Source organism: Gracilinanus agilis, chromosome 1 (assembly GCF_016433145.1).
Source record: "Gracilinanus agilis isolate LMUSP501 chromosome 1, AgileGrace, whole genome shotgun sequence".
Taxonomy (NCBI): domain Eukaryota; kingdom Metazoa; phylum Chordata; class Mammalia; order Didelphimorphia; family Didelphidae; genus Gracilinanus; species Gracilinanus agilis.
Window position 1 is genome coordinate 449,517,885 of NC_058130.1, and position 26,689 is coordinate 449,544,573.

Here is a 26,689-nt window from a genome sequence, read left to right on the forward strand (position 1 = left end):
TCATCATCATCATGACCACCACCACCACCACCATCATGTTACAAAATCACCTATTCTGGGATTTGGCTGCCTTTCCAGTTCACACATGGTAGGGTGTGGGCAACAAAATGCAATGGAATGAGGGATTAGAAAATAAATACACTGGAATAATTCCCACGACATATGCTTCCCTTGGCAAAAGCAAAGAGACCCCCTTGTATGATTTCACTGTCCAAAGGGCACTGGCACACGCTTATAGACTTGATGAGTGGGTATGTGTGTTTATTAGCAGCTTACAATTAACAGAGGAACTGTCTTGCATCTCTGCTCACAGCTAAATGGTTAAGACCCTTTTTATATTTGAAGCCTTTTTAGTTAGGCAAAATGTTTCCCAAAAATTCTAACCCAAAGTCAAAAGCAAAATTACTTAAATGGCAGACTCACTCAACATCAGTACTATCTCTGTTGCAACTGGAACTGTTCTGAAGGAAAAGAACCATAAATGTTTTGGCACTTACTAAGTTAAGAGTGCCACAAGAAATGTAAAATCTATTTTACAAAAGCTTCGGATTTAGCACAAGTACTATCCATATACAAAATAAGTATTTGAGAGGCAGCTCAAGTAGATAGAGCTAAGCCTAGAAATGGGAGGTCCTGAGTTCTAATCCAGTTTCAAACACTTCCTAGCTATGTGACTCTGGACACATCACTTACCCCAATTGTCTAGCACTTACCACCCTCTTTCGTCACGAAACCAAAACAGTATTTATTCTAAGATAGAAGATAATGGGGTTTTTTAAAGTACTTGATAATTGACTTATTTCAAGAACCCATTAAATTATAAAATCTCCACTTACACCTATGCCAGAATGAGAAACCTCATTTCTTCTTTACTTAGAGATGTATTAATGGCAGACTCAGATCACTCCAGAGATTTTAAATTTTTAATTGATCATTGAAGTTTCTCTTGAGCTCTAGCTTCTTTTAAACAGATAATATGTGCCCAAACACTGTGCCACATAATAGATGTGATGGATTACATTTTCAGTAGATGATAATCACATACCTTACTTCATTAGCCAAAAACATAAACATGATGACATAAAAGGAACGACTGTTCAGTCTTCACAGTTGAAATACCTAGTAAAGGAAGGAGCCTTGGGTTTTGCATGTGGAAGAAGGATGTTCAAACAAGACTCTGACACCTGAATTTCCCTTGGCAGATCTCTTAACCTTTATGTATTTCCTTAGGCAGTTTCCTAGGATTTAATCTACAAAATTATAGAAGAGTTGCAATTTTCAGAAAAGGCTATTTACTTTGATAAAGTCTCAGATGCTTCAGTATGTCAGTATGGAAATACAATTCAATAAGCACTTGTTAAAACCTACTGAACACAAGACACTGTGCTTAGAGATCAAAGTTAACAAAGATAAAACTGAAATCATCCCTGTCTTTAAGGAGCTTCCGTTGTACTTGAGGGAAACAATAGGTACATAGATAAGTAAAATTCTCTAAGCAGAGACCAAAAAGGTTCATTTTGGCTTGGGCCTAAAATCACTTATAGACACTCATGTATGTAAAATTGATATTATATTGCTTGTCTTCTCAAAGAGCAGAAGTAGGAAGGGAAGGGAAGGAGAAAATTTGGAACTTGAAGAAAAATTTTTTATGAACTTTTAACATTTTATGTGTAATTGGAAAATATTTAGTGAAATAAAATATATATTTTAACATTTATATGTATTTATATGTAAATGAAAATATATAACCATGTTTTATTTTCTTTCACGAGTTCATCAAACTTCTTATTAAGAGGAGTAACTTTATATGATATGATATCTAGGAATGAGGAAAAAGTTTCCAGACATCCACATCATTTCTCAGACTGTAGAGAAACTTTGAACTAATTCTTGATAAACTTCTGTTAATAACAATGTCAGATGGAGGAAGTCTAGATAAGCTACCACCAAAAGTTTCATCTAACAATATTTAACCAATTTTTAACAATTGTAATGGTGTTCAAAGACAGCCTGGAAAAATATTATGGAACATTAGCATCTTTCTAACTTGAATATCATGGGGAAAAGTAGGAAATAATATTTTAGTTAAAATAATAATTGTATTTGGATATCATGTAAAGCAGGTGAAGATACTGGTAGAAAAACAAATTTTTAATAAAGTACTGAATTGTTAAAATTATAAAACTAAATTTCAAATTTTAGAGTTTTGTTGAAATTTAGTTTTATCATTTTAACAAATTTTAGAGTTTTACTGAAATTTAGTTTTATCATTTTAAATTATAACACTAAAAAAAAAAGTTCAAAAGTGACTTTCATAAAAACACAATGGAGGAGTTGCAAATAGATAATTGGGGAGCAGCTCAGAATGTCCTATAGACACATATTCGATATCCCTCAACAGTAAGGCTTGGCAGCCAAAAATAGTAATAAAATATTTAGACTGCACCCTGAGAAGCCCAGTGTTCATGATGGGGTAAATAAACAGCTCTTGACTTGGGAAATACCTCATCAATGGAGGTTTTCAATTGGAGACTGTATAACCAACCACGTTGTCTAAAAAGTTGTAGAGAAGGTTTCTACTCAGTTTGGGGTTGAAATAGTTAAGAAGCACTTATAAAGCTCCAACTAGGTGCCAGGCACTGGGCTAAAATATTTCTTTTGACTCCACAGGTGTGGAAGGTAGGTGTTATTATTATTATTCCTATTTTACATTTGAGGAAAATGAAGCAAACAGAGACATTTAAGTGGCACTTAATCCCAACTGCCTAGCTCCTGCCATCTTTGGAACATTCAATACTTAGTATTGATTCTAAGACAGAAGGTAAGGGTTTTTAAGGAGTAAGGAGGAAGGGAAAAAAAGTCAGAGGGGCGAAGTGCCTGCCCAGGGTCAAACAGCTAGGAGGTGTCCGAGGTCAGATTTTAACTCAGGACTTTCAACTCCAGGCCCAACACTCTCTCCCAATGGGCCACACTCAGGACTTTCAACTCCAGGTCCAACACTCTCTCCCAATGGGCCACACTCAGGACTTTCAACTCCACACTAAAATGCTAAGACTTTTCTACTCTTAAATGGAAACTTGCCTTAAGATGGTAAAGAGAGAAAGGTCAAGAGGAAGATTAAGTGGGGGAAATGTAAGGGGCTGGAGTAGACAGGGAAAAGGCATTCAAGAATTCTTATAACAAACATGAAAGAAAAAAAAAAAAGAAAGGCCACTTGTCTTGGGGGAAACAAAGGAATGGGTCCTCAGAGAGGAATCAGAGGTAGATAAGTTAGACTACCACCTGGGGATGCAACTGGAGGGGTGGGGGAAGAATAGGGAAGATAAAAGAAATAACTTCTCACATTCTTATTTAAAATGCATACAAGTATAAAGGGTGAGTAGAATGGGTTACAGTAAAAGCTCAAACTTCAGTGTAATTTTCAAAACCTTGTCTAGAGCCAGGAGTATTTTCAATCAGGGAGTGGTGTCCAAATTGAATCTAGAAAGAGGGAGAATTTCAAAAAAGGGAGAGGTAAAGAGAGGACTGAGGGAGAAAAGACACAAAAACAGGAAAATTCAGGGCTAGTTCCAGAAATTCCAAATAGCTCAGTTTAGTTGGAGCACAGAATATAGGAAAGAGAGAAATATGATTAGAGTTGGAAAGTGAGCTGGAATCACCGCACAAGGAGGCAGCTTATGGTAAAATAAAGAGTGTTGGCTCTAAAGTAAGAGGACTTCATTTAAATTGTCTCCGACATGTACCACCTACGTGAACTTGGACAACTTGCTCTGCATCCTCAGGCCTTATTTTCCAATCTACAAAATTAGGGGGTTGGCCTAGATGACTTTGAGATCCCTTCCAGCATTAAACAGATGATGCTATGATCCTAAGGTAAGCATGAAGGGAAGGCCAGGACCAACAAACAGCCTAAAGAATCTGGCCTTTCTCATTCTGGCAATGGGAAGCAAACTGATCAGAACTCTTATTTTAGGAAATAAATCTGGCAGAAGAACACAGGGTAGATTGAAGAGGAGAGACTTTAAAGAAAACGAGCTAGGAGGTTACTGCAACAGTCTAAGGTGGGATAGAATAATTACAGTCTGAGAATCAGAAGTGATTTGAAGAGAATAGCAAAGAAGGGAAGGGTAGGAAAGAGCTTGCCAAGACAAAATCAACAGGATATAGTCACTGATTGGATGTGAAGGGAAAGGGAAATGTCAAAAATTAATGAGGTTTCTAGCCTGGGTGACCGGGAAGAATGGAGCCCCACAATCAAAAAGATAAAAGTCAGGAAGAAGAGTGGGTTCACTAAGGGTGCTATTGGGATATCCGGGTAGAGATATCTGTCCTGTAGCCCAGAAGAAATGCAAGTCTACAGCTCAGGAGGGAAGCTGGAGTTGGGAAGACAAATTTGGGAGTCAGCAGAAAGGGATGAGTCAACCAAAGTGCTGTGGTTTTCCCATTCTCAAACTATCCTATATACTTATCCGTTTATGCTATTTTCTACCATCTGAGAACAGGGACTATCTCTTACTTTTGTAGACCATCCCTCAGGGCCTAGCTTTGGGTCTAGTGCTTAGCAGATTTAACTATATTTACTAATGAAAGATTGCCATGAGAGAGAATGAAGAGAGAAAATATAATCAAGCCCAGTTAAGTTTCAGAAACCTACCCAAAACCTGAAGGAAAGCTACATTTAGAGCCAAAAAGTTAAAAAAGCAGCAGAATGAGAAAAGGAAGGAAACTGTTTTGTTTTTAAACAGGGTAGAAGTAGGAGCAGCTAGATGGCTCTGTGGAAAGAGAACCAGGCTTGGGTTCAAATGTGACCCTCAGAGGAGAAACACAGAAGAAAAACAACTGCTTAAACACATGGACTGATGGGGATATTATTGGGGATGAAGACACTAAACAATAACTCTAGTCCAACTATCAATAATATGGAATGAGGTCTTGATCAATGATACCTGTAAAACCCAGTGGAATTGCCTGTCAGCTAAGGGGGGTTAAGAGGATGTGGGGGAGAGGGAAAGAACATGAAACATGTAACTAGGGGAAAATATTCAAAATGAAAATTAAAAAAAAAATATGACCCTGAGCAAATCACTTAACCCCCACTGCCTAACCCTTCCCACTCTTCTACCTTAGAACCAATACTTGAACCAATCAAAGAATATTGATTCCAAGATGTAATACTCTATAATGGTTCTAAGACAGAAGAGCGATAAGTCTTTTAAAAAAAGGGTATAAATCCCAGAAAAATGTACTATCATGGAAGCCAAAGGAAGCAAGTTGCATGAGTTACAAAGAAGACTCAAAGGTTCCTGTAGACACTAACTGTACAGGAAGCATCATTTACAAACTTTCCCTACAGGGCTAATACCTCTTCCTGCCCAATACCAGATCTAATCTTCACTAAGGGTTAAGAGATAGAGCTGAATAAGGACTGAGGAAAGACCACTCTATCTGACAATTAGGCAAAGAAAATCTTAAAGGGGCAGCGAGGTGGTACAGTGGATAGAGCACCAGCCATAGGGTCAAGAAGACTCATCTTTCCAGAATTCAAATTTGGCATCAGATACATAATAGTTGTGTGATCCTGGGCAAGTCACTTTCACCCTGTTGGTCTCAGTTTCCTCATCTGTAAAATGAGCTGGAGAAGGAAATGGCAAACTGCTCCAGTATCTTTGCCAAGAAAAACCTCAAATGGGGTCACAGAGAGTTAGGTGTAACTGAAAACAGACAAACACACAGATAGGTAGTCCCTCAAGAAGAATTTGCAAGAGATACTAAGAGACAGAACTTCCAAGGATTTTAATGTTGATTGGCTACGAAAGGTGAAAAATGTCAAAGGTAAAAAGACTGTGGTGAGGAGTCAAATGTGAACTTCCATGCTGAAGTCATTGAGGAAGATAAGCTAGAGAAGATGGAATAGAGGGTTTAAGATAAGAATGATAGATGGTAAGTGATAAGTCTGAAAGACAGATTGGGAGATCTGAGTATTCCTGAATGCCAGCCTAAGTAAGGATGTTAGCTTTGACCTTATAAGTGATTAGAGAATCAAGGAAAGTTTGGGGGTGTCATAGTAACACAAAAGCAGAATTTTAGGGAGATTCATCTAATAGCTATGTACAGGAGAGACTGGATAGGAAACTAATATTTCAGTGACTGGTATATTTCTTTAGACACTAATGGTAAATGCCATCAGGTGAGGGTAAATGCAAAGGTCTATAATCTCACACTTACGAATATACCAGAACTTTTAATTCATCACTAATTCTACTCATCCATAGTTTAAAAACAAATGATCTTTAATAGAATTAGAACTGCCTTCTCTACGTGGCACAAAATGATTTGGGCCTCCAGAGTTCTGAGAAAGAGCATGGAAGAAAATAAATTAAGCTTGCCATGGGCTCCATTTCTTTCATCTTATGGACTTCTTCCAATATTAAAAAATGATTTTACAAGGGGGCCAAGATGACAGCTTTGTAGTGGCAAAAGCTAAAACCACTCTGAGAATCCTCCCAAAAGACTAAATTCAATTTTATATTCTTTTTATCAAATTTTTAAAAGATAGGGGTACTATATATTCTAATATCCACATAAGCAGAGGATGTATTAAAAATCCCAATTCTTAAAGATCATTCTGGTTAAAAATCCTTCAGGCTTTAAAAGAAAAGCTAACCACTCCATCCACACAACTCAAGTTAAATAACCAAGAAGTGAGGACACAATGGTCCTGTCAACATCAGACAGTATCTGATTATTTACTAGAGGGAAGTAAGCTGAGTGAGAGGGTCAAGAGAGGGAATTTGATAAGAGAGGTCCTTTACTGGTATATATATATATATATATATATATAAATAAAAGTAAAGCACCATACTGTGGGCAAAGAACAAATGAACACATAGTGTCCTTTACTCACATGAAGGTCTTCTACAGATGACCCTGATGTTTCTATTGATAGCTGTCAACAGAATTGCCCCAAGGCATAGAAAAAATGCATTTCCTACATTTTTTCTTTCTTAGGTAATTGGAGGCTACAACCTTGGGAAACAACAAAACAAAGGCTTTGAACTTTTTATTCTCTAAAAGAAAAAAAACCTATGCTAACATATCACACATATACACACACAAAAGATGCCATAAAAATGTGTCTACAGTGGAGGAAACCAAATGTTAAGAGAAAAAAAAAAATCTCCAGGGTGAGATATTATTGCAAACAACACAAAAAAGGAATAAAACCCAGAGTCAATCACATCTCTTCAAACTGAGCTGTGTTTGCATCAAAACACCTCGGTTTTTAATCCTAAAAAATTTTAAATGACAAAAACAATTTGAGAACCACACTCTCTAACAAACAGATATTCACAACTTTTTGCATTAGAATTTTCTATTCTAAAATCTTAACAGCCTTTATGTACATCAGTGGTGTCAAACTCAAACAGAAATGATCCTTATTGGTAGCATATTGACTTAGAAAACCACACATTAATATTATGTTGTACGACTTTTTTTGGCAGCTAAGTGGGCCTGGAACAGTCACGAACTCTGTTTGCCTTAAACCAATGGAGAAGGAAATAGCAATCCACTTCAATATCTGCCAGGAAAACCTCATATAGAACAGACAGGCATGAATGAACAACAATAAAATCCCTTTTTAGAGGCAGTTAGATAGATCCATGGATAGAGTGCTGGTCCAAGAGTTAGGAAGACCTGAGTTCAAATCCAGCTCATGCACTTACTAGCTGCATAACCCTGTTTGCCTCAGTTTCCTCATCTGGAGAAGGAAATGGCAGACCACTCCATTGTCTTTGCCAAGAAAATCCTATGAACAGTACTGGTATGGTATGGTCCACAGGGTCCTTAAGAGACAGACATGACTAAACAACAACAATGATATTTCTATTTTGTTAAATATTATCCAATTATATTTTAATCTGGCTTAGCTACATTTTGGGTTTAATTTTTAAGTAAAGTATATGTCAACTCAAAGTCTAGAACTTGGTTTATTATGGGGTTTTTTTCCAATTTAATTTTAACACCACCACCCCCAAATATAACTTGCTGCTATTTTAAAATTTTAGGTACTTGGGAGGATGGGTGGCATTTGACTTTTTTTTTTTTTAATTTTATTACTCAGGGGCTCTAAATTTAAGTTTCTGCCTGAAGCAAAGTTTTAACAACTTACCTGAAATGCTTTAAAAAAAAAAAAAAAAAGGCTCCCATGAAGTACAGACACAATGTATTATATTTAGGCTATTAAAAAAAAACTGATAGTAGTGACAAAACTAAAACTTGATGGGGGAGTTTTACTCCCTTAGGTTTTTTGATGGGGGAGTTTTAATCGCTTAGGTTTTTTCCAATCCTGAAGTACATTTGGAAGTCAGTAGCTGTCAGATGACTGGCACAAGTTGTTGCCAGTCAGTGATAAGATTCTGGTTCTTATTTAAACCAGGCAAGTATAGACAAGAATTCAGGGCCTGTAACGCACCCAGAAATTAATGCAATTAGGCAATTGCTTAATGTGTATACTCTAGTACATAACAAAACATATGCTAGTCACAATTAGTTTCCATTTTCTTGTTATCAAGGCACTTATAAAGGCAATAAATGCAAACAGAAATTTTAGCATCTCTCAACAAGAGCTTCAAGTTGACTATCATTCATCAAGTTATTATCCTGTAATTCACCTAGAGAGAAGCTGCTTAAGAGAAGGCCCCTACAAGAAGGCCACCACAAAATCTTATATTCTTTTTTAAAAATTGAGCCTTATCTAGAAATACTGTCCTGAAGTCCCTTTTCTCCTGCTTCCAAAGAAACAGAATATTACAAATCTTTTCTACTCTCATTACATTTCATAGAAAGAACTTTCTATTAAAATAAATTCTCAAAACAAGAGCATTTGCAAGATATTTGCTAAGAGTCTTCTGACAATCTACTATGTTTTTAATTTATCACGCTTGAACTCCTTGACACAAGACTTGTATGTTTGCCACTCTAAGCAGAAAAGGAAACCAGTTATTCTTATGGGTGGAACTCTGGATATAAAATAAGGGCCAAGTGGTAAGATTAATCACATGGAGAGTGTGAAAGCCTCAAATACATTAAATGTTTGGGGAAGACAGGAAAGCCATAGTTACTCATGCAAAATAGACTGGAGGTTAAGGTGACCTGGTTGTAGATACACCTTTGTCAATTAGCTCTGAAACCATGCATATGTCACTTAATCTCTCTGGGTCCCAATTTCTTCTCCTGTAAAATGAAGGGTCTGACTAGATTAGGTGCAAAATCCTTTCTAGCTTGTGGTTCTGTGGCTAGCATCATTCCAGGTCTATTACTTAGTGGTTATCCATTTATTCAATTTATTTATTTACACAATAAAAGACCTAATGTTGTACACTTCTTAATATCTTTACGAGATTGTTGAGAGAAGAGAACTTTGTAAACTATTTGTGAGACCGTAACCAAATCACGTATAACTCTCTGGGCCAGTTTCCAGTAAAAATGTAAGAAGAGTCCAATGGGATAATGATGGCTGATATTTACATACACAGCACTTTCAGGTTTGTAAAGTACTTTACAGACATTATCTCCTCACTGAAACCTTGTTTAGAAAGTTCTAATATCTTCAAGATTTTACTGATGAGGAAATAGGGTCAGAGAGGTGTGTGACTCTCCCAAGAACACACAGTTATTGAACTCCCAATCCCAAGTTCTTTGCACTAGATTCTGTAACATTCAACAATCTACAAGTTCCCTTTCAGCTCTAAAAAGATGGCAAAATGGGGGTTCAAATCCTGCCTTGTGTGGACAGTTACTTTACCTGTCTCTGGAACGCCTTAGTTTCCTCACCTGTCAAATGATGATAATATTTGTAGTATCTCCCTCACAGCTACATTATGAGGGAAGGATGAAATAACCGACATGATAAAAACATAAAGCATTTTAGAAATGTTATCATTTATTCAGATGAAACTTCACTCCATATGTGTGCCGCTGTGATAACAACTCTCCCCAACATTTATCTAGCACCTGGAAAGACAGTGAAGAAAGACTCTTTCCATACATTATCTCATTTGAGCCTTTACAGGGATCAGGAGAGAGCCACAGGTGGTTATTATGCCTATTAACAAGTGAGAGACCCAAGGTCCAGACAAATTCAAAGACTTGCCCTTAGCTTATCACACAACTAATCAGTACCAGAGGTGGAATTTGAATTCCAGTCTTCCTGACTTCAAGTATAGCCTCTCAATTCACTGGGGCCATATTGCTAAAGGCACTATGCTTAAGGATGAGGGCATATGAAAAAAATGTGACTCTCAACGGACTTTTTTAGTGTATCATTCTGCTGTTTAACGTGAAATAAAGTGCTTTTAGCTTTTCATTATGTTTTCATTAAGAATGAAGTTAAAGGAATCCTTCTATCTAGAAGACCCTATAAGAAGTCAGTAACCACTCATTTCCAGCAGGTTATCCTGCCATTCTCTCCTAAATGCACTAGGGGCAGAACATTAACTTATTTATAGATTAAAGCAAATGAACCATACTAAACCTGTATTAAGACAAACTAGAATTCTTGACAGAACAACAATAAAAAGATCCTCTGCTTTTTTTCCCCTTTGGGCAGGGAAATAAATGCTATGAACCTGGAAAAACATTAATCTAGTAATTTCACTCAAAAGAGAAAGAGGAAAATTTGTGTTTAGAGTTAACTTAATTTTGCTTCTCAAGGTTCCTGTACTTAATTCCATTTATTACTCTGGTCATTAAAAATGCTGTTTTCCACAAATAGGATAAATATATAGCCTGAGGGGGCAGCTGGGTAATTCAGTGGATTGTGAGCCAGACCTAGAGACTGAGGTCCTGGGTTCAAATCAGACATCAGATGTGTGACCCTGGGCAAGTCACTTAACTCCCCCATTGCTTAGCCCTTACTATTCTTCTGCCTTGGAACTGATACATAGTATTGATTCTAAGGAGTAAGGTAAGGGTTTTAAAAAATAAATAAATATACATAGTATTGATTCTGAGCTGAAGGTAAGGGTTCAAATAAATAAATAAATAAATAGATTAATAAATAAATAAATAAATACATATATATATATACAGCCTGAAAACAGAATGGTTTGAAGATATAACTGTTATATCCAGTTGAGGTACATGAAGCACAAACTTCATTGCAAAGCCATTCCAGTGACTAAACTAGAATCTGTGGTTGAATTGCCCAAGTTTCATAAACTCTCCCTTGGTCTTAAAGGGAAACCACATTAAACTGATTCATGTGTCATGTTTAACTCTGGGTCATTTCAAACCTAAAATCTGGGCAAGATAAAAGAACTGAATCAAACTAGAGGAGTAAGTCTATTATGGAAGCTAAGCTAAATCCTTTCAATAAGAGAAAATAGTTCTTCAATAAATTTTGTAGTTAAAAAATTGTGTTGTCTGGCTTCAAGGAAAAAATCTTGTTTAATTATTACTAAGAGGGTCTTTTAAAACATGTTGCTCATCTTTGCAATTTTCAAAAATGAATTTTTTCAGCAAAACACTCATAACCTTCAACAAAATTGTCAGTTTAAAAGAAATGATCTTTTGATATGGTCTGTAATTGCTCCAAACCCTAAAACAGAAACACTTGGTGGGCAACAAATCCAAAATACCAAAAACTCTGGCAAGGAGTGAGAAAAAGAGAAAATTAAATCCTTACCCCTATTTCTTTTATTACTCTGGCCTGCCTTAGAAGTATTTGGACCCCTGCAGTAAACCAGTGAACCCCTCTAACAGGAAGCCAACAAGTTTTTCAAAGGAAATACCAGAGCCTTTCTATGAGAAATCAAGCATTTGGCCATGTCCTTGTTCCACATTTTAGTGAACTTTCTGCAGAAGGGTGATCCTGCATATCTAACTGCTTTCTCCAGGCTCTTAGCTCACAATCATATTCAGTGGCCCCGAAGCCCTTTGACTTACCTAAGAGCCTCTGACACAATCATGAGCAAACAGCCTACACACAAAAGGAAACTCACCTTCTGTACATCCTGGAGAAAAGTGGGAAGAGGAGACAATGCAAAAGCTGCCAGCACTTACTCAGCCAGAGCCTCCTCCCTGGGGAATTCATTTCATATTACTTTTTTTTGATAAGTTTCTCCCTCTCGGGCTAAAAAGAAATCGCAATAGTGTATTTCAAGCAGGAGATGGAAAGAATTACTCATCCATCCCAAAAACTGGTCCCAGAAAAAAGCGATCCTGCCCGGCCCGACACCCCAACTTTGCCGAGAGGCAACCAGACTTAAGTCGGAAGCCCCGCGACCCCTTTTGCTCCAGGCTCTTAACAAAAGCTGCCCAGAGAGGAACTGGGGCCGGGGTGGAGAGAAGGGGGAAAGGACGAAGGACCGCGCGATCAAAACGAGCTCTCCCGGGTCTTTCCTTCCAGTGCTGCCGGAGTACCCCTAGAACTGTTCGTACTCACCTCACTCAAAAAGTTATCCATTGTTTCACTGTTGAGTCCAATTTGCGGAGAATTCAACTTCCAACTTGCGGAAGTCAGCAGAGCAAAAGGTCTGGGTCAACCATGTGTGTCAAGATCCCCAGTCAATCAGAACGGTGGCTTTTTCAGGGTTCGGGTTGCTTACACGCTGCCATCTCTTGCTTCCTCCCCTTCTCTTCTTTCTCACCTTTCTCGGGTGGGTGATTGCTTTTTGTTTTTTTTTTTTTTTTTGTTTGAATGTTTTAATCCAACTCTCTTAAACTCGCTCGGTCCAACGGGAGCCTTTGTCTCTTTCTCGAATTTCCTCAGTTCTGAGTAAAGTGCTCACAGAGGGAGAGCAGCTGGTGGCACATTCTTCCTCAAGGGCGGGGGAAGAGGGGGCTTAAAGCCTTTGGCTCCCGGGCGGGCGCGCACGCAAGCAAGCAAACACACACACACACTCTCTCTCTCTCTCTCTCTCCCTCCCTCTCAGTCTGTCTCTCTCTGTCTCTCTCTCTCACACACACACTCACACTCTCACGCCGGCAGAAGCACAGCAGGGCGAAGGTCCAGCCACAAAGAAGCACGTTTCAGGTCTCTTGGGGCAATGCTTCAAGCGCCTTTCTCCTCTACTGCGTCCGTCTGCGGCTCCCAGGACGAGCCCCCCACGCTCTCTACCGGACACATCCAAAGCCAGCGCACGACCCGGCAGCGCAGCTAGCTCCTTCGCTGCCTCACTGGGGAGCTCGGACGCCCCACCCCCCGCCTCGCCAGGAGCCCTGCGCTTGGCCAATCCCAGCCCCGCGCTGCTTTGGAATCCTGACCCAGCCGGAGCGAGCTATCGTCCTTCTCCTTCTCCTCCTCCTCCTCCACCTCAGCCTCCTCCTCCCCGGCCCGGCGCCGGCCGCACCTCCCCTCCTCCCCACCCCGCCCCACACCTACCTCCTGCGCTCCTCCCACTCTGCGGGACTTTGGCTGCTGCAGGAGCAGCCACCCAGCCCCGCGGCTGGCCGGCTCTCTCCTCCACCCACCCACCTTACTCTAGAGCTGCTCCAAGGACTCAGAGGGTCTCTCCACCCGGCGTGGAGAGTAAATTTAAGGGAAGGGTTTTTAGTTCTTTCTGAGTGTTTGGTCTTTGGGACATCCTGAAACCAACTCAGTAAGGATCTTGGTGTTGCAGCATCTGCAGATGGAGAAGAGACGTGAGTCTGCAGAAAGCTCTTCAGCACCTCATTTGAGGGTGAACTCTTTTAGGGCTCCGGACTGACTTGCTGCGCAGTGCTTTGAACATAGCGCTTAATAAAAATGTTTGCACCGCCCCGCTCCCTTCCATTCATTGATTCCTTATAGATGCCCCTGGGTGCGACCAAAACAGAGATGATCAGCATAACCAAAATGTAAGCCTCTGTATAGTAGATACTTTCACAGCTGCGGTCATTTTGGATAACATTCTCAAAGGGCAGGGAAATGTTTTCGGTCAAATCACAGGAAAGTGGAAGAAGATGTAATTAATAGCATCGTCAAAATGTAATAGCTCCATTTCTGGATTTAAAAAAAAAAAATGGAAATCGAAGAAGACTTAGCCAGATCGAAAATGGTCAAGATTTCTGACATGGAGGCTGGCCAATAGACGTGATCACTAGTATTTATATAGAACTTCAACTGTTTTTATAACCCATTTCCCAGAGCATCTCTGTAAAATGAATGTTTTTGCCCCATTTTGTAGATCAGATATTTGCACGGAACTGTTAGAATATTCCCCCACAGTATCACAAGGTAGGTAAAGCTGTCTAGAAATGTGTTCAAATCTAGCTTCAGACACTTACTGGTTGTGTGATCCTGGGCCAGTCACTTAACCCTCTTTACCTCAGTATTCTCGTCTGTAAAACAGGCGGGAGAAGGAAGTGTAGAACCACTCTGGTATCTTTGCCAAGCAAATTCCAAATGGGGACAGGAAGAGTCAGACAGGACTGAAACCGCTTCTCTTAGAGTTGTTCACCCTCAAACCTAGGGCTTTGCCCAATGAGTCCCATGTAAATTTCATGGTCTTAGTACCTTTCTCTAATGTGCTTAGAGATCCATTCTCATAAATCTAAACAATATCTGGATATAAGAGGGATTATAAATGGAGACTAGTTTGATGAAATGGCTTAGTTTCCGGGATCGCTGCTGCCACGGAACAGCTGTGCAAACTTGGGCAAAGTCTTTGTTTAACAGATAGAGCATGGAAGTCTTTTAATACCTACCCCTCTGCTTCTTTCCTTCAGTCAACACACATTTAACAAGCTCCTACTGTATACAGAGTTCTATGCTAGGCATTGCAAGATATCACATTTAAGTAAGCTAGCTATGATCTCCTAGAGATTTCTTTTTCTCCCCAGACCAGATTTCCACGGGGCAGAAACACCAAGTGTGGAAATTCTCTCTACCAGGAAGCAGACCATTAACTCCCATTTAACTTAGAGTCTAGTGTTGCCTCAGGTACTTAAGCCTTTTATCCACAATAACATACTGTCTCTGCGAGTTTACAGCCTACTAATGATAGTAGCTGACATTTATATATAACTCTTTAGGGTTTACAAAGTGCTTTGTATATGCCATCGAATGTAATTCTCAAAACAATACTGAGTTAGGCACAATTGCACCTCCATTTTAAAGATTAAGAAACTGAGACCCTGGCTGAGTGATGCTTTCATAGTCATGTGGGTAGTGTTAAGACATGATTCCAAAGCAGCTATCTCTTCATTCCTCTCAAGTCCAGCGCTACTCTACATTGCCTCCTACTAAGAGGGAAAAACAGAATTGCAAAGATTACTTTAAAAAACATTGCATGTGATGGAATACTGCAATAAGGGACAATAAGCTGCTTGATTTCCATGCGAGTTGGAAATTCCTCCAGGAACTGATGCAGAGTAAAATGAGCAGAGCCAGGAGAACATTGTACAGAGTCTAAAACATTTTGGGCCAATCAAATGTAATCCACTTGTTGCTACTGATAGCAATGCAATGATCCAGGACAATCCGGAGGGACTTATGAGAAAGAACTGTGGGAGTAGAAACTCTGAAGAAAAACATATGATTGATCACTTATTTATATGGGTATGGGACGTGAGGTTTTGGTTTTTAAATTTCCATATTACAAAAATGAATAATATGGAAATAGGTATTGAGTGGTAATATATGTATAACCCAGTGGAATTGCTTGTTGGCTCTGGGAGGGGGAAGGGGAAGGGGAAGGAAAGAACATGAATCATGTAACCATGAAAAAAATACTTAAATAAAAAAATTAGAAAATAAAATAAAATACATTGCATGATAAGTACAACTGAGTTGGGAGCATCAGGGAAGGCTTCAGGAAGGAAGTGGCAGCTAGTTGCTTCAAAAAGTGAATAGAAGGGGCAGTTAGGGGGCTCAGAGGATTGAGAACCAGATCCAGAGAAGTCCTGGGTTCAAATCTAACCTCAGAAACTTTCTGGCTCTTGGACCCCTGAACAAGTTTCATTTAACACATCCCCAGCCTTTACTGTTCTTCTGCCTTAGAACCAATGCATAGTATAGTATAGTATAGTATAGTATAGTATAGTATAGTATAGTATAGTATAGTATAGTATAGTATAGGACAGAAAACAAAGATTTGTTGGGGATTTTTTTAAGTGAATAGAAATTCAATAGTTCAAGAGGCAGAAGGAGAACTTTCAAATAAAGGAAATAATGTGAATAAAAAAAATATGATGGCAAGAGGCAAAGCCCACTGAAGGAACAAGGAGTAGAACAGTTTGTCTGGAATGCAGAATGAACAGTTTTTCTAAGTTATCTTTTGTTTATTTATTTTTAAATGTTATTTGTTGGTTACTTTAAAGATCTCAGGTCTCTTTCCCTCTTACCCTTCCCTCCTTGCAATAAAGAAGGCATCATTTGACAAAAATATATATTTAGTATGTGTAGTATAATTAGAATTATGAACCCCAGGACTCCCTCTCCCAGCATTCCATGTTCCTTCTCACATTATGTGCTAACATGGGGAGGATATAAGTTTTGTGTAGCTCTGCCCTTGTGCTCTTAAAGTAGGTTTTATTCAGCCTTTTACTTTTGTCCTTTTATTTCTTCTATTTCAAATGATTATTAATAAACTTTATAAAATACAATACTTGAAGTTATTAGATATTAATTTAAATCTTATAATATATTTAACTATGACTCATTTGTTTCTATTTATTAGTTCTTTCATACAAAAGTTTTTTCAAATAATATTTCTGTTTGCTGAATTTAATATCCTCTCAACTCTCTCATTTCACTCTTCATAACTTCATGTAAGTCCATATTTTTAAAATTAACCTCCTTATCATTTCTTATGGAACAGTAGTATTCTATCACAATCATAGGTTACAACTTGTTTATTCATTCCCCAATTGATGGGCAACTCCTCGGTTTGCAGTTCTTTGCCAACACAAAAAGACCTTTTACAAATATTTTAGAACATATATGTTATTTTCCTTTTTTTCCTGATCACCTTTGGAAATAGACCTAATGGTAGTAATTGTTAGTATAAACAGTGTTATAACTCTTTGGGCATAATTCCAGATTGTTCTCCAAAATAGTCGGATTAGTTCACAGTTCCACCAACATTGTATTAGTATTTGTGACAGACCAGCTTTGAACAACGACACAAATTTCATACTTCCCTATGACCAGGGACCATACAATGATAAAGGGAAATAGTAACATTTGTGTGTTTCTTTAAAAATGTTGACAACTATTCTAGCTACTTCCTCAATGTAAATTTTGTTTATATACAAAACATACAAGAGCAATCATACTTTGTTCTCCGCTCTAATTTCCTACTAACCCTTAGGAACACAGTTTGACTTATTCAAAACTAATTGCTTGCCCAGTCTTGCCCAACCCTACGGTCAAACTAGGTGTAAGGTAGACAGTTATTTAAGGCTCAATGCAGAAGAAGGTAAATAAAAGGACATGACTTTGAATAACACTTTTTTCTAGATGTTCTTTTAAAAATCTATAAAATTCTACTTATTTTTTGAAATAATTACTCTGAAATTAAATATGAAATAAATTTTTTTATACATAGTAGACACAAAAAGAGGATTCTTTATGAAATCTCCATGGATCTACATTTAATATTTACCTTTTAAAAAGTATATAATGAATTCTATATTTTTTTAAAAACACTTCCTTCAAAATTTCCTTTTGTCCACTTCTGTGCAATTTTAAAGATGTTACAATGCCTTCTCCCTTTTGGGGGACATCACTAACACCAACTCTTACCCCTCAACCACTTCCTCCAACTGAAAACCAAGAGAAATAAAGAAAATAAAAACCTTAACAAGAAAGAAGCTTGGTCAAGGAAAAGCAAATCCAACAATGGCCAAATCCACAAACCTATGCCACTTTCTGCACCTTTTGTTTATCACCTTTCTGACAAAAGGAAGATAGCCTGCTTCATCTTAGGTACTTTGGAGTCATGGTTTGCCATTACACTGATGAAGGTTTGTAAGTCTTTCAGTTTTTTTTTTTCTTTACAATGTTACCATCCTGGTATAAATTGTTCTTCTGATTCTGCTCATGTCACTCTGAGTCAATTCATACTACCCAGGATTCTCTGAAATTATCTATTTCATCATTTCTTTTGGCATGATTATATTTCATTATACTCATTTGTTCAGCCATTGCCCCCTGGTCTAAAAGCCAATCTGAGGTTCTAGTTCTTTCTTTCCTTTTTCTTTCTCCTTCCCCTTCAGAAGGAATGGAGAAATTTGTTTCCCTTGCAACTATTCCCTCTCAAGTATTATCCTTGGGCTTAACCCCATTCCTAGTTCTCACTTTTTGCTCTCTTGTTTTATGTGTTCTGCACTAAACTGTGTATGTGGATTCAAACCTTCTCTGTCCATCTCAAAGAAGAGTAAATTTCATCTGATGTCCACTTCTCCCACCCCTGCCTCTATTTATAGTCTAATCATACAACTCCAATCATGATTTATAAGCAAATTCCATCTCTCTTTCTTCCTTCTTACACTAAGATTTCCCTCCTTTCAACCTTCCTTCTTTTTCCCCTCTTGAAATCCTCAGAACAGAACTAATCTTATCCCAGGACATCTATTTTTCTTATTTGACTCCCTCAATACCCTTCGAAGAAATTAAGTTTCTGATGGTATACTTGTTTCTTTTCCTACTATTAAAATGTTGGCACTACAATACCATATAGGTTTTTCCATTGTGGAATGCTCAGATTAATTTAGCTTTCTCAGACTTCCTACTCAGTTCTGGTCTTCTTTTTCTTCAAATGCTTGAAAGTTTTCTTTTCTATTAAAGGTCTATTTCCCTCCCTATATTATTATACTTTTCAGGGTAAATTATTCCTGGTTGCAAGCCTATATAGTTTGCATTTTGGAAGAGAAAATTCCAAGAAACCTTCTTTTTTTTATAGTAAAAAATAAAAAAAAATTAGTCAAACTCCTAGCTGGCTCACCAACTAAAATGTAAGGGTTAAAATAGGGGTTTGACAAAAATAAAAGAGGAGCTTTTAATAACTTTAGTTTTAATGAGAATATAATAAAAGGAAGGAAATATAGGAAAGAGATAAAGAAAATTTCCCAATGTCAATACTAATTATCCTATAACTACCTATAATTACTACCTAAAATTGCCTCTATCTACCTATAACTGCCTATACCTACCATTAATAACAACCACCCTACAAAGTTCCAACCCAACCCACCCTAATCAAATCCAACCAAATCAGTGTTTAATCCATCCCCAATTAGTTCTGTTAATGAAGACCAACCACTTCCCCAAAAAGTTCAAGAAAGAAAAAAACCTAACAGCCCAAACCAAAAGCCCAAAAACCAAAACTCAAAAAGTCTTCTAAAGGCTAAAGCCAAAAGTCCTTTAAAGGCTAAAGCCAAAAGCTCTCTAAAGGCTAAAGCCAAAAGGCCCTATCAGGAAGCTCAGGTTCATCTTTTATATTTCATCAACTAAACATCAACTACCAACCCAATATATTCCCAGCAGCCAACTTCCCCATAACTGCCAGCACCTAACTGTCAGCAACTGACACTGGCCCCTTTTTATACCCTTTTTTCTACCTCACTTCCTATCTCTTTGGTTCCTCCTTCCTGTCTCTGTGGTTTCTATTTCCTGTCACTGTGGGCTATTTAATTCCTACATATCTCTATGGTAAGAGGACCTCCAGGTCCCCAGTTAACTTAAAAAAAGGAATAAAGAATTCCTTTTTATAATAGAAACTATCAGATCTTACTCTTATGTTATCCTAACTAGCTCTTTGATACTTGAACTTCCTTTTCTGGATGCTTGCAGTATTTTTATTTTGAAAAAGGAGTTCTGAATTTTCTCTCTGATATTCCCAGAATGTTTCAGGAAATTCTCAGCATATTCTTTCTGTCTTCACTTTGCATTCTGCTTCTTAGATTCTGATAGTTTTCATCTATGATTTCTCGAAACATAGTGTCTGCTTTTTATTTTTATTATGATATTCAGTATTTGTCAAATGATTTCATTGACCTGTTTTCTGGTGGCTGTTTTTTCTTATTAGTTATTTCAAATTATCTTGTTGTTTTTTCCCTTGCTCTTGTAATTTTTTTCTTATATTCCTTGCTGTCTCGAGGAGTTATAATCTCTATTTGGTATATTCTAGTTTCCAGGGAGTTGATTTCCTGGGTAAGATTTATTTCTAAGTTATTTATTTTCCTCACAATTTTCCTCTTTAAGCTTTTTTTCCTTTTTTTTAAATCTCTTACTTTTAGATGTGCATTATTAGTTCTTGAAGAAAATTCTTTTTTTACTTTGAGATTCTTATAGTTGTTATAGTTGATTCTCTCTTTCATTTAATGATCATAGAAGATCATTAAATTTACAATGAATTTTTTCTTTACGCTGGTTGAAATTTTCTTTGATTACCTCATCTCTCCATCTTTAGTTCCTGAAATAGGGCTTTCTTGACAGAATCGGGCTTTTTATGTTTTTGAGTGGAGTGGTTGATCCTGTTTGGTCTCACCCTAGCTTCCTAGGTTCTTGTGTTGATCTCTGCTTCCTTAAGTTAGATTCTACTGAGTTTCAGAACATTGGATCTTCAGGGGCCCTTTTTGACATCTAGGAACAGTGTTTTAGGAACTTGAGTGTTCCTTGATCTCAACTGTCCAGTTCTGGGCATCATGATACCATGATAGTTGCTAGCCACTGCCTGTTACTGCTTCCAAGAGCCTCTCCTATGGTTTTCTTGCCATTTTGTGTACTTCTAGGGGATCATTCTATTCCTGATGCTTCTAAACCCAAAGACTTTTTCTCTACAAAGCGTTCATCTCTGGTTGAAGTGGGAAGCTACTGTACCCTGGCCCTATTTTTGCTGGAGGGAGCTCCTTTTCTTATTACCTGAAAGCCTCTGGTTGATTTTTTTTTTTGTGCAGTACTAGGGTAAAAAAAAAAAAACAATTTCTTGCTGAATTTTTGCAGCATGATTTGAGGGTCACAAAGATTCAGACACGAATAAATTGACTGAACAGGGGTTTTCTAGAGAAGTTATGAGGAAATTGGGTGGTCATCATTGTTTCAGGCACCATCTTAGCAGGCATCCAATCTTAATCATTTAATCAATTGGTCAACAAGTATTTATTAAAATACTTAATATGTGACCACAGCAGGTGTTTGTAAAAAGAACCCTTTTGGATTCTAGCCCTAGTTCTGCCACTAGCTTTCAGAGAGACTAGAAAAATCACTTTACCTCATCTACTCTCAATTTTTTTCATCTAAACAAAGAGGGAGTTGAACTAAATAACTTTTAAGATATTGTTAAATCCTAATTTATATGGTTCTCCATATTATGTAATTATATATTTCCCAAATAGTTCTAACTAAAGATTAACAAGTCAAATGTAGCTAATACATTTTGTAAACTTTAAGTATTTTAAATAGATGCCTATTGGCAAATATTTAACAACTGGCTCTCAGGAAAAAAAAATTCAGAAAACACTTTTGAGTTTAGTCTGAATTATTAACATTTTCTCCATCGCTTTTACAAGTCTAGACAATCAATAAAACAATATATCAAGCTCCAATCCATAGCAGTTGCCAATTTAACAGTTGACTCTCAGAACCACTGACTATAAATGTAAGCTATTACAATTATTATTATTACTATTACTACTAATGATAGATCAGACAGGCATAAAAAAGTAAAAATCATATTTACCTGGCAGCAATGTGCTATAGTAATAACCAGATTAGACTATTTAGGTGCCAGAGGAGGGAGTATTCCTGTCATAAATGATCTAATTTGATTGTAACCACAATCTTAATTCACCTGTTAACACTCACTTTCATTTCTATTTTGTGCTGAGATGTTTGGGAAAACCATTTTAGAAAAGTCTTCCTTCCTTATCCAAGTCAAATCAAACAATACAAACCTAGATAATAGATCTCTGGTGATGATCTCAGGGTCTTTTCAAATTAATCAGAAATATAGGCAACTTCAAGGATTATAGTGACTTGGCCTGAATTGTCTTTTTATTTTATTTATTTTTTTAATTTATTAATATTCATTTTAACCTGTTTACATACTTTATGCCTCTACTTTCCCCTTCACCTCCCCGCTCTCCCCCCACCCATGGCCAATGCTCATTTCCACTGGTTGTAACATGTGTCCTTGTTCAGGGCCTATTTCCATTTGTCTTTTTATTTTAATTGTTTCTCCCCTAGCAAACATTGTTAAGTCATTTATGCATAATAGATGCATATGTATGGCTGTTGAATGAGTAAATGAGTGATCAGTTATGGAGTATTGAGTTCAGTTCTAGGTACCACATTTTATCAATGGCATTGATAAGATGGAGAACCATTAATATTATGAAGACCCTTGTAACCATGTCACATGAAGGTTAGTCAAAGGAACCACCTCTGATTAGTCTAGAGAAGAGGGTACTTAAAGGGGGCATGATAGCCATCTTTTTATATTTGAAAAAAAAAGATTATCCCTATTTTAAAATTAAGGAAAATGAGGCAAGCAGAAATTCAGTGACTTTCCCAGGTAAGAATCTAAGCTGAGATTTCAACTCAAATCTTTCTTACTCTGGGCCCACCATGCTATCCACTATGTTACAAGTTGGGTCAAGGGAATCTAGTAAATTTGGATGGTAAAAAAATTACAACTTTATTTTCATTATCCTTAGATTTCCTATGTAATTCTATCAATTTTGTTTTATTCACTTAAAAATGTTATGCTAAAAAGGTCCCAGGCTTATAAAGTGCCAAATTGGTCCAGGACACAAAAAACTTTAGTAATACCAACTGAGACAGACAGACATCTTTCACCTCTGTCCTACTCTGTTCTCAGGATCATTGCAGATGGATAGTGAATTGAAACTAGTCAAATTGCTGATTAAAATTATCTCTGAGACTGGTCTACGATAAGTCAAACTGTGGAATATTATAGACCAAGGCAATTTGAGGGCATACAGATTGCTTAGGAGTCATGTCTAAAACCAGCTCAAACTGTAGATAGTTGATGTAGAATAGCAAAGTTTTCAAATGTCAGTTATAGGCTCAACATATTTCCCCTCGAAGCTAAAAAAAGTGTGAAAAGAATACATGTCAGTAGTATTCTCCTTCCCATGCTTATACAATTTCTCTTTTGCCCCCTCCCCTTTCACCATTTCCTTTCAGAAATGAGTAGGATCAAATCAATCATCAGTTTGAGGTCAGTGATCTAATATGCTGGGCATTGTAGCCTTTTAAGTTTAGTTCGGTTTCAAATTTGTAACCCAAGGCTCAAACCTAGGAATTTTCTTAAGACTCTCCTCATTGGTAGAGAGAATGATTACTCAGTGTTGCATGAGTAATTTCCCCTGAATGAGGGGTAAGTGCTTGGAAGAAGAGAACTTCCTGCCTCTGGCTTTGAGGGAAGACAAATGATTCAAGTCTTTCTTCAGGAAGATGTTTTTGGGGACAAAGAAAGACTCCTGGAAGAAGTCAAAATATAGCGGATCTGGCCTTGAGCATATCCTTATTTCTATTTTTCCATACTAGTGTAATGAGTTGTTTGTTAATTAAGTAAGCAATAAAAGATTCTTGATAGATTAGGTATAGGTGGATAGAGAGATGAGTTTGAGTGAGCTGAGTTTCTTTAATTCAGAGTGGAATTCTCAAAGAGGATGACAGGAAAAAGGAATTTCCCAGAGGTTCTTGGGAAGGACAGTTGGGCCAGCAATCACTCTCTACCAATGAGGAGAGTCTTGAGAAAATTCCTGGGTTTGAGCCTTGGGTTACAAATTTGAAACCAAACTAAACTTAAAAGGCTACAATGCCCAACAACCACTCTTTGGATGGTCCTGATTAAGGAAGGTTGTCCAGGGAGTTGCTCAGAGAGTTTGAGAAGATCTGGTGATTTATCACTTGGAAACATCCTAGCGTCAAAGAGAGAGAGAAAGTGGTTGACAAAGAGAAGAGTGGTGTGGCAGTTCCTTTGTTTCAACAGTGGTGGCAGGAGAGAATAACAGCTGAGTGGAGGTGTCAGTGACTTCTGAAAGGCTGAGTTTCATCTGAGCAAAAGGAAGAAATCTGATTTATCTCTCACTTTATAAGTTTATATTTTAGTGTTAGGATAGAAAGATAGCTAGTTTAGGAATTAGATAGACAGTAGAGTAGTTGTCAGCCTTGACTTTGGTCAAGGAAGAAGAAAGTTTCTTGTGAGACAGATTTGGGAGTGGTTTTAGTTAATTAAGATAAATTTAGAATTAGGGAATTACATTTCATAAACCTTTCCAAATTCAATACCTCCATTTTTCTTTTCCTATCATTGCTCCTATAGAAGTTAATATAAATAAATACGTTTTATAGAAAGTTATCTCCAGTTAAGTTCTTCAACTACTGGTCCAACCAACTTTCAACCACCAACTCCTAACAAGTGAATCTTCTATAGTCTATTTATAGACTATTAATATCTACAAATTAATAATAGATCTAATCCCAAACAACACTAGAGACGTCAAGGAGTTCCCCTTGGTTAATGTCTCAGGGACTTTGTCTCTCTCAGCTGAGTTGAGATATCTTATTCTCAAGAGAGTTCACTCACTTTGTGTATTGTCTGCTATGTTCTCATGAATATAACTTCTCTGGTTTCTATTTGCTAGTTCCTTGGATAAATGGATTTATTTACTATTTAGTATGTGTGATGGTCTTTTTGTAACTAGTTTTGGTGGGAAGAGAGTCAAGCATTTGAGTGTAGCTTGTAGCACTCCTTCCTTTTTAAGTTATAGCAACCAGGGGGAAGTGGCTTAAACCTAAAAAGTATTTTAGCAAAGACTAGCAATATTTAGGAAGGCAAAAAGATATAATTCTTGCCTAGTACTCCTTCTGAAGATAGTGTTTTTGTGATATTCTCCATGGCCCCAATCTCCTGCTTTCCTCTTGGCAAGAATCAAAATCTACCTTGGAGAAGAATCTATAGATATCTTTCCATATCTCTCTGTGAGCCACATTTAGACAAACTCATATAGACAAATGTGGCACTTACATGGGCTACACACATCTTACTCATTTTTTAAAAAACCTTATCTTCAGTTTTAGTGTCAATTCTAAGACAGGAGAGTGGCAAAGGCTAGGCAATTGGGGTTAAGTGACTTGAACTCAGAGCCTCTTGACTCCAGGTCTGGTACTCTATTTATTGAGTACTCTACCTAGTACTCTGGTACTCTATTTATAGGTACTCTACCTAGCTGCTCCTCATTTTTGACCTAATATCTGTAATAATAAAAGAGCCAGTAACCAATGTTATGATAGAGGGGGAGATAGAGAGAGTCTACGGTATGAGACTCTCTTCCAGCTCTCCCCTCCCGCCAATTATACACTGGGAGACTTCAAGGAGGTGTCACCCCAAAACTGGATGACCTGGATGGTTGTGCCTCTCCACAGGAGTTGGGGGGTGAGGCTTCCCTATAAGATGAGATATGGGGTACCCCAATCTGATTCTGAATGAGGGCAGGGTTCACACAAGCCTCCCCCGAGGTCAGTCAACTTCACAGTGGGGGGGTCTGGCTTCAAGATGGAGGCAGCCACACTAAGATGTGATTCCCTTCCCCCTCATTGTCTCTCAGGCACTCTGGAACACTATCTGACTAATGAATGGCTTTTATTATTCACAATTTAGGGGTTGGGGAAAGGGGTGAAAGGCAGAGGGACTTTGGGATGCCCTCTTCTCTATTTCTATGGAGTCCATCACTTGGGAGGAAACCTTTGGGGTTCCCACTCCTAAGCTTCTTCCCCAGCCCCTTCTCCTTCAGATTCTGTTTCTATTTTCTATTTCTATCCTTTTCTATAATTGTAAGTTAGACTGGAAAGGGTCTCTCAGCAAGGTTGGGTAATGGGAGAAGGATACTAAGATTGCTCCCAAAATGGAATCCAAAAACTTAGCTAACTCAATGATTGAAGTCTTGAGGGGTGAGATGGGATGGAATATTTGACCAGGGAATCAGGGTTTCAATGTCCAAAGAAAGATCCTCAGGAAGCTCTCAGGACTTGATCCGAGTTGGAATGTCCTCCGCTGGAACCCTTCTTCCTTCTCCTCCTTTCTCCCTCCTGAGAATTTCCCAGAATTCTCCCTGGTCTCCCAACTCTCACCAACTGTCACCAACTGTCAGCCACTCATTCTCTGGTTCCTTTTGTCCCATCCCTCTTGTACAAATCCCATCCTTACATATCATATAGTTGATCAAAAGTAATCATAGTGAATCAAATGAGATAATGTATTCCAAGTGGTTTGAAAATCTTGTAATTATTATTACTAATCCCCATAAGCAATTGTATAGAAGCAAACAGGAACTCTTTCCTTCTTCAGGATCCTGGGCCCATTCCAGTGGGCTGTGTGTATTCCAACTCAGCTCAGGACTTGGAGCTTTGATACAGCAAACCCTGGGTGGTCCCTTGGTTTTCCCCCAATCCCCTGATGATGGGGATGCAATGAAGATTGAGGGGAGGCTGAGTCTGTGTGAGCTTTAAAGGAGAAACAGCTTCTGTTTCTCTTTCCTTTTCCTCCTTCCATCTCCTTCCTCTCCCTCTCCTTGTCCTCCCTCTCCTTCTCCTTCTCCTCCTCCTTCTTCTCCTCCTCCTCCCTCTCCTTCTCCTCCTTCTTTCTCCTCTTCTTCTTCCTTCTTCTACTGCTACTCCTACTTCTCTCCTTCTCTCTCTCTCTTCATCTCTCTCTCTCTCTCTCTCTCTCTCTCT

General features: G+C 38.0%; 1 protein-coding gene across 1 annotated transcript in view; it reads right to left on the minus strand.

Annotated features, from left to right (window-relative positions):
- MYO10 (myosin X) overlaps window positions 1-13,294 on the minus strand; it is a 233,476-nt gene extending 220,182 nt beyond the window's left edge. The window contains exon 1 of the mRNA XM_044665583.1: window positions 12,446-13,294. Within this exon, the coding sequence (XP_044521518.1) occupies window positions 12,446-12,466 (21 nt within the window). The 5' untranslated portion in view covers window positions 12,467-13,294. The remainder of the gene's footprint in view (window positions 1-12,445) is intronic.
- Window positions 13,295-26,689: the final 13,395 nt, after the last annotated feature.